This window comes from Podarcis bocagei (assembly GCF_964188305.1).
Source record: "Podarcis bocagei genome assembly, chromosome: 1".
NCBI classification, from domain to species: Eukaryota; Metazoa; Chordata; class Lepidosauria; order Squamata; family Lacertidae; genus Podarcis; species Podarcis bocagei.
The window spans coordinates 6,003,756-6,018,385 of NC_138125.1; the positions used below are offsets into that span (position 1 = coordinate 6,003,756).

Sequence of the window (14,630 nt, forward strand, 5' to 3'; positions counted from 1 at the left end):
ACCAATCAGTGGACAGCTGCTCATTTGCATTTTATAATTAGCAAAGTTGATGCCACCGAGTGAGTGTTTGTGGACTGTATCCCAGGATGCCTTGTGCCCATGATGGTCCCTACAGCGACTAAGAAGGAGCAGGGCCAACTGTTATTAACTAGTTAAATTGTTTTATTTATTCATTCATTTATTTTATTTTATTTATCTTCCTTTAATCTTCCTGGAAACCATATGAGAGGAGTTGGGCTGATGTCAGAGTGACTGGCTCTGGGGCATGCATTGTGGCTGAGCTGGAATTCATCTCACCCAGAGTGTGTCTTTCCTGCAGTTCGGAGTCAAATTCTCACAAATTCAAGCAGTGGTTCTTACAGCACAAAATGGACATCTTTAGCTTCTGTCGGACCTCTCTGCCTTCTTCCTGTCTGTCAGTCAGTCAGTCAGTCAGTCAGTCACACTGCTACCTTTACATTTTAATTACCGTATTTTTTGCTCTATAAGACTCACTTTTTCCCTCCTAAAAAGTAAGGGGAAATGTGTGTGCGTCTTATGGAGCGAATGCAGGCTGCACAGCTATTCCAGAAGCCGGAACAGCAAGAGGGATTGCTGCTGTCGCTGTGCAGCGATCCCTCTTGTTGTTCTGGCTTCTGAGATTCAGAATATTTTTTTTCTTGTTTTCCTCCTCCAAAAACTAGGTGCGTCTTGTGGTCTGGTGCGCCTTATAGAGCGAAAAATACGGTATCCATGTTTTGAGAGTAGCTCAAAGAGTCTGGTTGCCAGTGGTGGTGATGGCAGTGCTCAACGGCCCTCCCAACATCTGGGTCGCTGCTGTTTACCAGCAGGGAGAGACCGGAGGCAGCAGGAAGGTCAGCACAGTACAAATGCTCTTCTGGAGCCCTTTGGTGCAGCGGTTCTCAACCTGTGGGTCCCCAGATGTTGTTGGACTACAACTCCCATCATCCCTGAGCTCTGGCCTTGCTAGCTAGGGGTGATGGGAGTTGTAGTTCAACAACATCTGGGGACCCACAGGTTGAGAAAGGCTGCTCCATAGCATCTCCTGTTGTTCCTGGGAGCTGTCCCAGGTCCTGCAGTGCCTAGATATCACCAGGTGCAACGAAGCCCTCTTGGTGGATCAGGGGAATGCAGTGGACATAGTGTATCTTGATTTCAATAAGGCTTTTGACAAAGTCCCCCGTGAGATTCTTGCGAAGAAGCTGGTAAGATCTGGGTTGAACAAGGTAACCGTTAGTTGGATGTGCAGCTGGTTGACTGACTGAACCCAAAGACTAATTAACGGTTGTGGGTTAAACCACAGACTTGCCGATCAGAAGGTCGGAGGTTCGAATCCCCGTGACAGGGTGAGCTCCCGTAGCTCGGTCCCTGCTCCTGCCAACCTAGCAGTTCGAAAGCACGTCAAAGTGCAAGTAGATAAATAGGTACCGCTCCAGCGGGAAGGTAAACGGTGTTTCCATGCGCGGCTCTGGTTCGCCAGAAGTGGCTTAGTCATGCTGGCCACATGACCCGGAAGCTGTACGCCGGCTCCCTCGGCCAATAAAGTGAGATGAGCGCCACAACCCCAGAGTCGGTCACAACTGGACCTAATGGTCAGGGGTCCCTTTACCTTTACCTTTACAGCATCCTGGAAAAAAGTGACAAGTGGGGTGCCCCACTGGTTCTGGACCCATTTTTGTTCAGCATCTTTATAAGTGACTTGGATGGAGGAATTGAGGGGATGGTCATCAAATTTGCAGACGGCACCAAACTGGGTTTCAAGTTTTATTGCATTTGAAACTTTAATAAATATCATTTAAAAAACCCCACAAACAAACTGGGAGGGGGAGCTAACGCCGCAGAATCAGGACTAACAAAATGAATTTCAATAGGGACAAATGTAAGGTTCCGCACTTAGGCAGGAAGAACCAGCTGCACCCATATAAGATGGGGGACACCTGACTTATATGGGGAAAGGATCTAGGGGTCTTGGGGGAATGCAATCGGAACATGAGGCCACAGAGTGACGCAGCAGCAAAAAAATCTAAGGCTATTCTAGGCTGCACCAAGAGAAGTACACTGTCTAGATCAAGGAACGTAAAAGTCCCATTCTATTCTGCTTTGGTGTGAGGACCCCACTTGGAGTTCTGCGTCCAGATCTGGGCACCACAATTAAGAAGGACGTTGACAAGCTGGAAGGTGGGCAGTGGAGGGCGACCAGGATGGTGAAGGGTCTAGAAACCAAGCCTTATGAGGAACAGTTGAGGGAGCTGGTAATGTTTAGCCTGGAAAAGAGGAGACTGAGAGGAGAGAGGAGAGCCATCTTCAGATATCTCAAGGATTGTCACATGGAAGAGGGAACAAGCTTGTTCTCTCCTGCTCTGGAGGGTAGGACTCGAACCCATGACTTCAAGTTACCAGAAGGAGATTCTGACTAAACATCAGGAAGAACTTTCTGACAGCAAGAGCTGTTCAACAGTATAACGGTCTCTCTCAGGAGGTTGCAGCCTGGGGGTTTTTAAGCAGTGGTTGGATGCCCATCTGACATGGATGCTTTAGTTGAGATTCCTGCATTGCAGGGGGTCAGACTAGATGACCCCTGGGGTCCCTTCCAACTCTACAGATCTATTATTCTTTTCCCCCTGGGCTCTTCTTCCTTGCTGTCCCCTAGTGGCTGACCTCTGTCCTATACAGTCGCACCTTGGATCCCAAACGCCTTGGTACTCGGACGTTTTGGCTCCTGAACGCCACAAACCCGGAAGTGAGTGTTCTGGTTTGCGAACATTCTTTGGAAGCCGAACGTCTGACGGGGCTTCCACAGCTTCCGATTGGCTACAGGAGCTTCCTGCAACCAATCAGAAGCCGTGCTTTGGTTTCTGAACGTTTTGGAAGTTGAATGGACTTCCGGAACGGATTCCGTTTGACTTCCAAGGAAAAACTGTATTTGGGTTCTGATTGGATGAGGACAGAAAGCCTCTACCTACACAATGGGTGTTCAGCAAGCAGTGCTAAGTAGCAGGAATAGGAACAGTATTAAATTTATTATCCACCCACCCTCCCACAGATCCCAGGATGGGTTGAAAACAATCCAAAATCCATAACTTAAATCAGCTAAAACATTCTGTTTATTCATTTGTTTCCTAACAGTCATATTTATTCATTTTGTGATCATTTAGTTATTTATTCATTCCGTAATATTTGTATTTCTTTCTATATTTTTATAAACTTTGAGCACCACTGAATTTCAGAAAAGAAAACCCTCCGAGCTGTTTACAAAAAGAAAAAATTACTGCTGAAAAATTCACAATCCTAACTTAAAACGTGCAGAAAGTTAAAACCACAACAGAATAGACCAAAACTTATTAAAACTCATACAAACTTCTAAACATCTGGGTAGACTTGTCTAAATAAGAATGTCTTCAGCAGACACCGAAAAGAGTTGCAGTGAAGGCGCTTGTCTTGTATCAATAAGCGGGGAGTTCCAAAGTGTTACCGCCACACGAAGTAATCAAGTTCTTACAGAATACACTGCTTGATTTTTTTAAAAACACACCCTCAAAGCGGTTTACGAAAAGAATAAAACAACGAAATTATCATTGAAAGCAACTATCTGAAACAGTCAAAAGATTAAAATCAGTGATAAATTGAAAACAGAATGCACACCAACATTCTACATGTCTGGATTTTGTCTGAACAACAACACCAAAAATGCTTTTATCAGACACCGAAAAGCGTGCAGTGCAGTGCCGTCCATAGGCAGGGAGTTTCAAAGATTACTAAAAAGTCCGGTTTCGTACAACCGCAGAACGTGTATTATGATTTGACACTCGTAGCAGTGCTAGTTCCGCAGATCAATGCGGTAGAGAAGGGCATACAATCTTACAAGGAGACTAGTCCTGCAGAATAATAATAATTTATTTATACTCCGGCCCACCCAACTGGCAGGGTTTCCCCAGATTAAAGTTGTTAAGGGCTTTATATAGTAAAAGGAACGTCTCGAACATGTAGTCCTCTGTACCGTAGCTTTCCATGCTTGTTGTGCAACCCCATAAGATCTAACGTGGGCATTCCTCTCCATCTCCAACTTGCAGATGTTCCTGCCTGGCTGAAGAGTCTCCGCCTCCACAAGTACGCTGCCCTTTTCTCCCAGATGACGTATGACGACATGATGTCTCTGACCGAGTGTCAGCTGGAGGCACAAGTATGTGAGGTCACACAGCAAATTCATGAAAACTGTTTTACAGTGGTGCCTTGGTTTACGAACTTAATCCGTTCCGGAAGTCCATTCTTAAACCAAAGCGATCTTAAAAGAAGGCGTGATTTCCTATAGCAGCAGGGGACTCAATTTACAAATGGAACACACTCAACAGGAAGCGGAACATGTTCTTATTCCAAGGCAAAGTTCACAAACCAAAACACCTACAGCATTCTTAATACAAGTTGTTCATAAACTAAACTGTTCTTCAACCAAGGTACCTATGTATGTATGTATGTATGTATGTATGTAATACATACAGTGGACGCTCAGATTGCGAACATGATCCGTGCGGGATGCACGCACGTGCAGGTTGCGATTCGGCACTTCTGCACACGTGCAAAGTGCGATTTAGCACTTCTGCACATGTGCGACCGCCAAAACCTGGAAGTAACTCGTTCCGGTACTTCCGGGTTTCGGCGGTCCGTAACCCAAAAAACGCAACCTGAAGCGTCTGTAAGCCGAAGTATGACTGTACATACATACCCCATCCATCTGGCTAGGTTTCCCCAGCCACTCTGGGCGGCTCCCAACAGAATATTATTATTATTAATAATAATAACAACAATGATGATGAGCTATAACATCAAGCATTGAAAACTTCCCTAAACAGGACCGCCTTCAGATGTCTTCTAAAATCAAATAGTTGTTTATTTCCTTGACATCTGATGGGAGGGCATTCCACAGGGCAGGTGCCACCATCAAGAAGGCCCTCTGCCTGCTTCCCTGTAACCTCACTTCCTGCAGTGAGGCAACCACCAGGAGGCCCTTGGAGCTGGACCTCAGTGTCCAGGCTGAACGATGGGGGTGGAGATGCTCCTTCAGATATACTGGACCGAGACTGTTTAGGGCTTTAAAGGTCAGCACCAACACTTTGAATTGTGTTCAGAAATGTACAATTAAAATGAAATAGTTTCAATTGTATAATGAATACAATTAATAGTTACTGTTTCAGATTTTATTGCATTTTTATATCTTCATTACCGGGTTGTGCAAATTGCTATTTTGAATAATGCTTTTTTATAGGGTAGGAGGCTACTGGGGGTGAGTTTTACGGAACCGAGGGGACAGTGGCTCCGAAAGCTTGGGGAACCACTGATCTGATTAATGGACTGAAGATTTCAAGTTCTCTTGGGGTCTTCTACTTGTTGCTGAGCACCGCCCTGAATTATATCTTGTAGTCCCATGTCTGCTTTGCAGTTGGTGGCCCACATGTGTGTGCATATAATAATACAGAGATCTACATTGTTGTTGCAGAACGTTACCAAAGGTGCAAGGCACAAAATTGTGATCAGCATCCAAAAGCTAAAAGAGAGGCAGAACCTTCTCAAGTCCCTGGAAAGGGTGAGTTGACTCAGCTTATCCCTCAAAACTGTAGAGGTTTCGGCTGTTAACGTCAGTTAAGTGTGTTAGTAATGAAGGTTCTCAATCTTCTTGTTTTTTGCTCCTACATATGTCTCCTCTCTGTCATGTGTGACAATGATTTCCTGTATGAGCTGTCTTGAAGCATTTTTGCTTCCTCTCCGCCCACCTGCGTTGCAATTGGCTAATCTGCTCTGATGTCACAGTATGTTCTAATTCCGCAGGAAAGAAGGGGACATAAGGAGAGATGGGCCAGAAGTCAAGTAGAAAATGAAAAGTTGAGAATGGAGGGGTTGGGCAAGGAAGCAAAGAGGAAGAGGTCTGATGCTGTGGGCTTTGCCAATTTGGGACTCTGCCAATTTTGGACTCCCAGCAGCCTCAGGCCACATGATGGGACTTGTAGTCCAAAAGTTGTGGAGGGCACCAGGCTAGAAAAGGATGCTCTACAGAACAGTGTCTGTAAACAAGGACTAGAAGGGAGAATGGTTCTCATGAGTAAAGGAAGAAGGAGAAAACGAAAATGAATATTGGAGAGATTATTGCAATGCAAGTCTTTCTAAGAAGTCTTATTAAGCATCCCATCCCATTATATATTTTGTAAACCTTTCAGCTTGCCTGTTTACTATGCATTCAGACACCTCTTTAAGATGTTGTTGTTGTTTAGTCGTGTCCGACTCTTCGTGACCCCCTGGACCAGAGCACGCCAGGCACTCCTGTCTTCCACTGCCTCCCGCAGTTTGGTCAAACTCATGCTGGTAGCTTTGAGAACACTGTCCAACCATCTCGTCCTCTGTTGTCCCCTTCTCCTTGTGCCCTTCATCTTTCCCAACATCAGGGTCTTTTCCAGGGAGTCTTCTCTTCTCATGAGGTGGCCAAAGTATTGGAGCCTCAGCTTCAGGATCTGTCCTTCCAGTGAGCACTCAGGGCTGATTTCCTTCAGAATGGAGAGGTTGGATCTTCTCACAGTCCATGGGACTCTCAAGAGTCTCCTCCAGCACCAGAATTCAAAAGCGTCAATTCTTCGGCGATCAGCCTTCTTTATGGTCCAGCTCTCACTTCCATACATCACTACTGGGAAAACCATAGCTTTAACTATACAGACCTTTGTCGGCAAGGTGATGTCTCTGCTTTTTAAGATGCTGTCTAGGTTTGTCATTGCTTTTCTCCCAAGAAGCAGGCGTCCTTTAATTTTGTGGCTGCTGTCACCATCTGCAGTGATCATGGAGCCCAAGATAGTAAAAGCTCTCACTGCCTCCATTTCTTCCCCTTCTATTTGCCAGGAGGTGATGGGACCAGTGGCCATGATCTTAGTTTTTTGGTGTTGAGCTTCAGACCATATTTTGTGCTCTCCTCTTTCGCCCTCATTAAAAGGTTCTTTCATTCCTCCTCACTTTCTGCCATCAAGGTTGTGTCATCTGCATATCTGAGGTTAAGATTGCCGGGAGAAATATCAACAACCTCTTAAGATACCGTGACCTAATTGTTCACGATCAAGGCATTTGTCTGTTTTGATACAGTTGGGTGCCATTTTGAATCAAGATGGCGGACCGAATCTTTCAAAACTGCTTTGATTATAACCACTGGTTTCAAAACTGCACTAATAGTTTGGTTTCTCGGAATTCCTTAGGAGTGCCGGGCACAAGGCTACTAGTAAATAATTTTGAGGAATATGATAGGTCTATAGTTAGCTCACTACCCACCTCAGTTTGGGCCTTTTCAGTAGCTTGGCAGGGTGTCTGTCTGCGTTGGGTTAGCTCACACCTCTGCTCCCCTCGTTTATAGTACACGACTTATTTAGGAATCCTGCACAAGATAATGAAGCCGTAATAGATCCCTTTCCCAGTTAAAACAGGCTCTTAAAGGCCAAGAAGAGGGAGGAAAAGCCTGTATGATTCATGGGTGATTTCTGAGCAGTTTCATGGTCTCTTCCCCCCGCTGCTTCCCTGCCCCTGTTGCGTCTGAAATATTGATATATTGATTTGGCTGTCATGAATACGCAAACGCAACCACAGTATCGCTGCTACGTTCTCTGTAAAACAGAAGGCGATGAATCAAAGCTTAGTTGTTGGCGTTTTTCCTCTGAGGCTGCAATCCTGAAATGTATTTACTAGTGGGCAAGCTCCAAGGAACATAATGAGAGTCATAAGTAAACACGCATTGGGCAGATCCTGAAATTGTAAGGGCGTTGTTGCTCTTTTGAGTGGGATTCAATCACATACCACCTGGGGAATTTAGGGCTTTTGGGGGATAAGGAAAGCAACAGAAAAATCAACTGGAAAGTTTGAGTTAACACTCCCTTGATGCAGTATCATCTAAGTAACCACTACCCGCGAAAAAAAGAAACAGGGTCGTCTGGAAGTGGCATGAGCAAGCAGACTTTCAGAGTAGGATGGGAATAGCCCATTAACAAGTTGCTTTTACAGTAGTACCTTGGTTCTCCAACTTAATCCGTTCTGGAAGTCCGTTCCAAAACCAAAGCGTTCCAAAACCAAGGCATGCTTTCCCATAGAAAGTGTTGCAAAATGGATTAATCCGTTCCAGACTTTTAAAAACAACCCCTAAAACAGCAATTTGACATGAATTTTACTATCTAACGAGACCATTGATCCATAAAACGAAAGCGATAATCAATGTACTGTACTATAAAATAAATAAGATGGTATGTGCCCCATGATATTCTTTTAAATAAGTGCCCCATGATATTCTTGTGTGCCCCATGATATTCTTGTAAAGAAGCTGGTAAAATGCAGTCTTGACTATGCTACCACTCAGTGGATTTGTAACTGGCTGACTGACCGAACCCAAAGGGTGCTCATCAATGGTTCCTCTTCATCCTGGAGAAGAGTGACTAGTGGGGTGCCACAGGGTTCTGTCTTGGGCCCGGTCTTATTCAACATCTTTATCAACGACTTGGATGATGGACTCAAGGGCATCCTGATCAAATTTGCAGATGACACCAAACTGGGAGGGGTGGCTAACACCCCAGAGGACAGGATCACACTTCAAAACGACCTTGACAGGTTAGAGAACTGGGCAAAAACAAACAAGATGAATTTTAACAGGGAGAAATGTAAAGTATTGCACTTGGGCAAAAAAAATGAGAGGCACAAATACAAGATGGGTGACACCTGGCTTGAGAGCAGTACATGTGAAAAGGATCTAGGAGACTTGGTTGACCACAAACTTGACATGAGCCAACAGTGTGACGCGGCAGCTAAAAAAGCCAATGCAATTCTGGGCCGCATCAATAGGAGTATAGCATCTAGATCAAGGGAAGTAATAGTGCCACTGTATTCTGCTCTGGTCAGACCTCACCTGGAGTACTGTGTCCAGTTCTGGGCACCACAGTTCAAGAAGGACACTGACAAACTGGAACGTGTCCAGAGGAGGGCAACCAAAATGGTCCAAGGCCTGGAAATGATGTCTTATGAGGAACGGCTAAGGGAGCTGGGCATCTTTAGCCTGGAGAAGAGGAGGTTAAGGGGTGATATGATAGCCATGTTCAAATATATAAAAGGATGTCACATAGAGGAGGGAGAAAGGTTGTTTTCTGCTGCTCCAGAGAAGCAGACACGGAGCAGTGGATCCAAACTACAAGAAAGAAGATTCCACCTAAACATTAGGAAGAACTTCCTGACAGTAAGAGCTGTTCGGCAGTGGAATTTGCTGCCAAGGAGTGTGGTGGAGTCTCCTACTTTGGAGGTCTTTAAGCAGAGGCTTGACAACCATATGTCAGGAGTGCTCTGATGGTGTTTCCTGCTTGGCAGGGGGTTGGACTCGATGGCCCTTGTGGTCTCTCCCAACTCTATGATTCTATGATTCTATGATAAAAATTAAAATTGCTTTTTTTCTTTCTTACCTGCACTGATGATAGTCATTGTTTGGATGGGGGGCTTTTATCCATTTGTGCAGTCACACAATCAAGCAGTAGCTGAACTGGGTTCCACACAGTCAAAAAAACAAATTAACCGAAAAAGCCTTAAAAACAAATAGCAGAAACCAAAGCGCCAAATTTAGTCCATTCCGGAAATCCGTTTGACTTCCAAAATGTTCCAAAACAAAGGCGCAGCTTCTGATTAGTGCAGGAGCTCTGGAAACAATAGCCGACAGCCGCATCGGGCGTTCGGCTTCTGAAAATTGCTCGAAAACAGGAACACTTACTTCTGTGTTTTCGGTTTTTTGAGAACAAAGAGAAAGCCAGTTTTAGGGCACACACCAAGGCTATTGGTAGAGAAATCTGCCATGAAATTAATTTGCAGAATGTGTGCATTTGCTGCGGGGAAAGCCGATTTCTCTTTCATCCAGAAACCAGATAAGAATCAGCAGCTACAAAATGCTACAGCCTTTGAAACCTCCTGACTGCAGAGAGTCCTGGCATTGGCGTATCGAGATGAGCGTTCTCGTTCTTCCATTTTCTTCGCCCCCCTTCGTCACGGTCAGGGGTCCCTTTACCTTTACCAAACTTAAAACCATGGAGAGACCTGGTCTGAATAGAGACATTGGATTCTTGCTTTTCCCTGTAAGACCAATTGCAGTCATTAACAGTCGTCAACAGGTTTACCACACCTATCAGCCAATCAGCCATTCCCACCACCCTTCTGAGTAATACCCTATATATTAGGGTCCCGTGACTTCTGTTTCAGTGTATCTGAAGAAGTGTGCATGCACACGAAAGCTCATACCAAGAACAAACTTAGTTGGTCTCTAAGGTGCTACTGGAAGGAATTTTTAAAACTTTGTTCCCATCATAGGAAGTCATAGTGCCACTCTATTCTGCCTTGCTCAGACCACACCTGGAATACTGTGCCCAATTCTGGGCACCACAATTTAGGACAGAGTTTGACAAGCTGGAAGGTGTGCAGAGAAGGGCGACCAAATTGATCAGGGGTCTGGAAACTGAGCCTTATGAGGAATGGTTGAAGGAGCTGGGTATGTTTAGCATGGAAAAGAGGAGACTGAGAGGAGATAGAATAGCCATCTTCAGATATCTCAAGGGCTGTCACATGGAAGATGGAGAAAGCTTCTTTTCTGCTGCTCTGGGGGGGTGGGGTGGGGGGTAGGACTCGAACTCATGGCTTCAAGTTGCAAGAAAGGAGATTGCGACTGAGCCTTAGGAATAACTTTCTGAAGTTAAAAGCCATTTGACCGTGGAACAGACTCCCACGGGAAGTGGTGAACTCTCTTTCCTTGCAGGTTTTTAAGCAGCGGTTAGATGGCCATCTCTCAGGGATGCTTTAGTTGAGATTCCTGCATTTTTTATTTTGTGGTCCCTTCGAATTCTGCGATTCTGTCTGGCTAAACCAAAGCAGTAGGTTAAGCACAGGTGCTTAGGTGAGGCTAAGAAGCCAAGGCATTAATGGCCAGGGGATGTTGTTTTCCACAGGACATCCTTGAAGGGGGCAACCTGCGGGTGCCCCTGCAGGAGCTTCACCAAATGATCCTCACCCCCATCAAAGCTTACTCTTCTCGGAACCTGACGGCGGACGACCGCGGCCGGGATCCTGAGCCCCATCGCACGGCTTCCCTGATTGGCTCCGACGGCCAGGGGCCCGACTGCAAGGACTCCGCCGCGGGGGGGATACCCCACCACCACCTGCCAGGCTGCGAGGGGGAATCCGGAGGGGCTCCCTTGCCCGAAGGGGACATCCCAGGGCAGTTTACTAAGGTGATGGGCAAAGGTAAGGAGCCGTGATTGGGAAAGGTCTTGCTCCCAAGGGAGAAACGGGAGTGTGTGGTGGCCCTGGTGGGGTGGGGCGGGAGCTCACCTGGCTCCCAGGTAAGGGCTGAGATGCTGGGGACCCTGTGACTGCACAGGAAGCAGTGGAATGTGGTTTGTCCATTTTGCCATTTTACGTGGCTCTCATTCATTGATTGGAGGGACATGGGTGGCGCTGTGGGTTAAACCACAGAGCCTAGGACTTGCTGATCAGAAGGTCAGCGGTTCGAATCCCCGCGACAGGGTGAGTTCCCGTTGCTCGGTCCCTGCTCCTGCCAACCTAGCAGTTTGAAAGCACATCAGATAGATAAATAGGAACCGCTCTAGCGGGAAGGTAAACGGCATTTCCATGCACTGCTCTGGTTCGCCAGAAGCGGCTTCGTCATGCTGGCCACATGACCCAGAAGCTGTACGTTGGCTCCCTCTGCCAATAAAGCAAGATGAGCGCCACAACCCCAGAGTCTGCCACGACTGGACCTAGTGGTCAGGGGTCCCTTTACCTTTACATTCATTAATTGCACTTGTATTGTGCTTTCGCTTTTGTATTAATGTTCTGCTCACCTCTTTGGCTCCATAAGTGTTTTGGATTTGATATCTCAAAGCAGCTAACATTCTCCTTTCCCTCCCTCCCCCACAACAAACACTCTGTGAGGTGAGTGGGGCTGAGAGACTTCAGAGAAGTGTGACTGGCCCAAGATCACCCAGCAGCTGCATGTGGAGGAGCGGGGAAGCGAACCCGGTTCACCAGATTACGAGACTACCGCTCTTAACCACTACACCACACTGGCACATATGCCACCATAAGTGGCATAGAAAACAATCCATGGCAAACAAAACTGTTAGCATTCCTTTCTCGTCGCTCTCCAGCCTCGTCTGGTGTTGTAAAAGTGCCTCGGTGTTGTTGTTGTTGTTGTTGTCGTTACCGCTGTGTGTCAGTCAGTCTAATCTGGACAAAGAGTGATCCGTTAGCTCAGGCACAGGCAAACTCCGGCCCTCCAGATGTTTGGGACTACAGTTCCCATCATCCCTGACCACTGGTCCTGTTAGCTAGGGATGATGGGAACTGTAGTCCCAAACATCTGGAGGGCTGGAGTTTGCCTAGGCCTGCGTTAGCGTTTGTCCGGGGGACAAATGGGTGGCAAGAATAAAATAGAATTAGGCTCCAGGGCTTTTCACATGCAGAAAGCACCTTCCACTGCAATCTGAAATGTGGGGCCCATTTTAAAAATTAGTTTTTATAAGAGATTTCCTTGTCATCCGAAACAAACAGATAAATGGAGGGGGGCGAGTACATCTTTCATCTCCACTTTCAAGAAAAAGGCTGTCTTGTGCATAACGTTCAGGCATATTCCGTGTGCCCGTGTCTATGTGTCTTTTTAGATCTGTGCATTGCTGTTTCTCTTCCTCCTCAATTCTCTCTGACCATTTTTTAAATTAAATATTAATTTAATAATAAAATAAAATAATAACAGCAATTTAATGTTATATATTGAAAAGCAGGGAAACGACAAACTGAACATCCCTCTACCTGCCTTTACCCATCCTGAAGGCAGAGTTCAGAATTATTATTATTATTATTATTATTATTATTATTATTATTATTATTACTGAAACGTGTGAAACTTTAGCGCTCAATTCTGTGCTAATTGTTTCCAGAAAACATCCTATTTGTGCAACCTCACTGACTCGGAAATGAGAGTTTTGCGTTGCCCTTTCAGGTGACAAGATTTGGGGAGGTATCCAGTTCTTTTCTGCCCTTTGAAATTTAGTGCAGCACGGCTGTATATCGGCCCCAAATCCAGGCACCAGGTGCTGAAAAGAGCATTAGAAATCAGAACGGAAGCACTAATATTATAACCGGCAGAATTAACAACAACCCCCGACATCTGGACGCAGCCAGCATCTAACCCCTGCACAAGTTTTGTGCAAGCAAATCGGGGCGATTGCTCAGTAAACACAAACTGTCTAGAGGGGAGCTAGGAGCGCAGAGCTGCGAAAGCGACTCAGAAACGTCCATCTGCATTGCCGAATGTCTGTTTGTGCCCCCTTGTGGCTAGTGAGAGCCTTTCCTCCTCGAAGGCTCTGCATCTGACCTGTCCATTCAGGCAGAGGACCCCAGCTGCTTCTCCCTTTTTATAAATAGACTTAAATGGAGTAATTGCAGATTGACGCCATAGTAACGAGGAGCAAAATAAGGAGCCTAAGGGAGAAAGGCATTAATGGAATCTGGCTTGTGTGTGTGTGTGAACATTCTTCGTGGAGGGCTCTTCGCTCTTCCGTGCAAGTCGCTGTAACAGGGCCGGTTCGAATCCTTCCTAAACCTGAAAACAAGTCTAAAGCAGGTTCAAACTTCCCCAAGCGAGGGATAGACTTCTTTCTGCTTTTCTCCCTCCATTCCACCAGGGCCTTCTCAGTGATGGCTCCGATCTGGCGGAATGCTCTGTCCCATGAGACCAGGGCCCTGCAGGATTTAACTTCCTTCCGCAGGGCCTGTAAGACAGAGCTATTCCGCCTGGCTTTCAATTTGAATTCAGCCTGATCTTTTATTTCCCTTCCTTCCCCTTTTTATGACGATTACCCACTCTGGGATCCCACAGCTAATTCTCCCCTGGTCTCCTCGCTGGCCCAAACAGGACTAATTTAGCCAGCTAGCCCTAGTGATCATCTAATGTTTATTGGATGGATTTCCCCCCTAAATTGATTTTTGAATTCTGAATTTATTGTTATTCACATTTTATACTGTATTTTACGCTTTTTGTTGTTGTTGCATCAATTAAGTGTTAAATTTGTTGTTAGCTGCCCAGAGCCCGGTTTTCTGAACCGGGAAGGGCAGGGTATAAATAAAAAATTATTATTATTATTATTATTATTATTATTATTATTATTATTATTATTATTTATCTATATATATATTTATCGCTTTGCAGTATGCACCCAGCTCCTTGTCTCCAGGCCGGATGAGGAGAATATCAGCTCCTATCTCCAGCTGATCGACAAATGCCTAATTCATGAGGTGAGTGGGTCTCTTCTTAGCTTTCGTTCTTTTCTAGGGACGCGGGAAAAACTGGTATTCAGCTGAATACCAGCTCAGGCATCTTAGACTACATCTCCCTGGGGCTGCTGGGAGTTGTAGGCGAGAACGCCTGGTATTGCAGAGGTGGGGAATTGTTTTCTTCCTGAGGGGATTCCGCTGTCCTACGGGGAATCTTCCAGGGGCCTCATGCTGTTCATGGCAGGAGCAGAAGCATAGCTGCCAAGCGTCCCTTATTTGGCGGGACAGTCCCTTATCCCAGCGCCATGTCCCACTGCTGTCGCTTA

General features: G+C 45.9%; 1 protein-coding gene across 2 annotated transcripts in view; it reads left to right on the plus strand.

The window, feature by feature from the left end:
- The window catches only part of SAMD4A (sterile alpha motif domain containing 4A), a 134,432-nt gene that overhangs the window by 97,238 nt on the left and 22,564 nt on the right, over positions 1–14,630 (plus strand). For both annotated transcript variants that reach the window (XM_081192392.1, XM_081192391.1), the window contains 4 exons: positions 4,071–4,180; positions 5,492–5,578; positions 10,980–11,274; positions 14,240–14,325. In XM_081192392.1, coding sequence (XP_081048518.1) covers positions 4,071–4,180; positions 5,492–5,578; positions 10,980–11,274; positions 14,240–14,325 — 578 coding nt within the window. The remainder of the gene's footprint in view (positions 1–4,070; positions 4,181–5,491; positions 5,579–10,979; positions 11,275–14,239; positions 14,326–14,630) is intronic.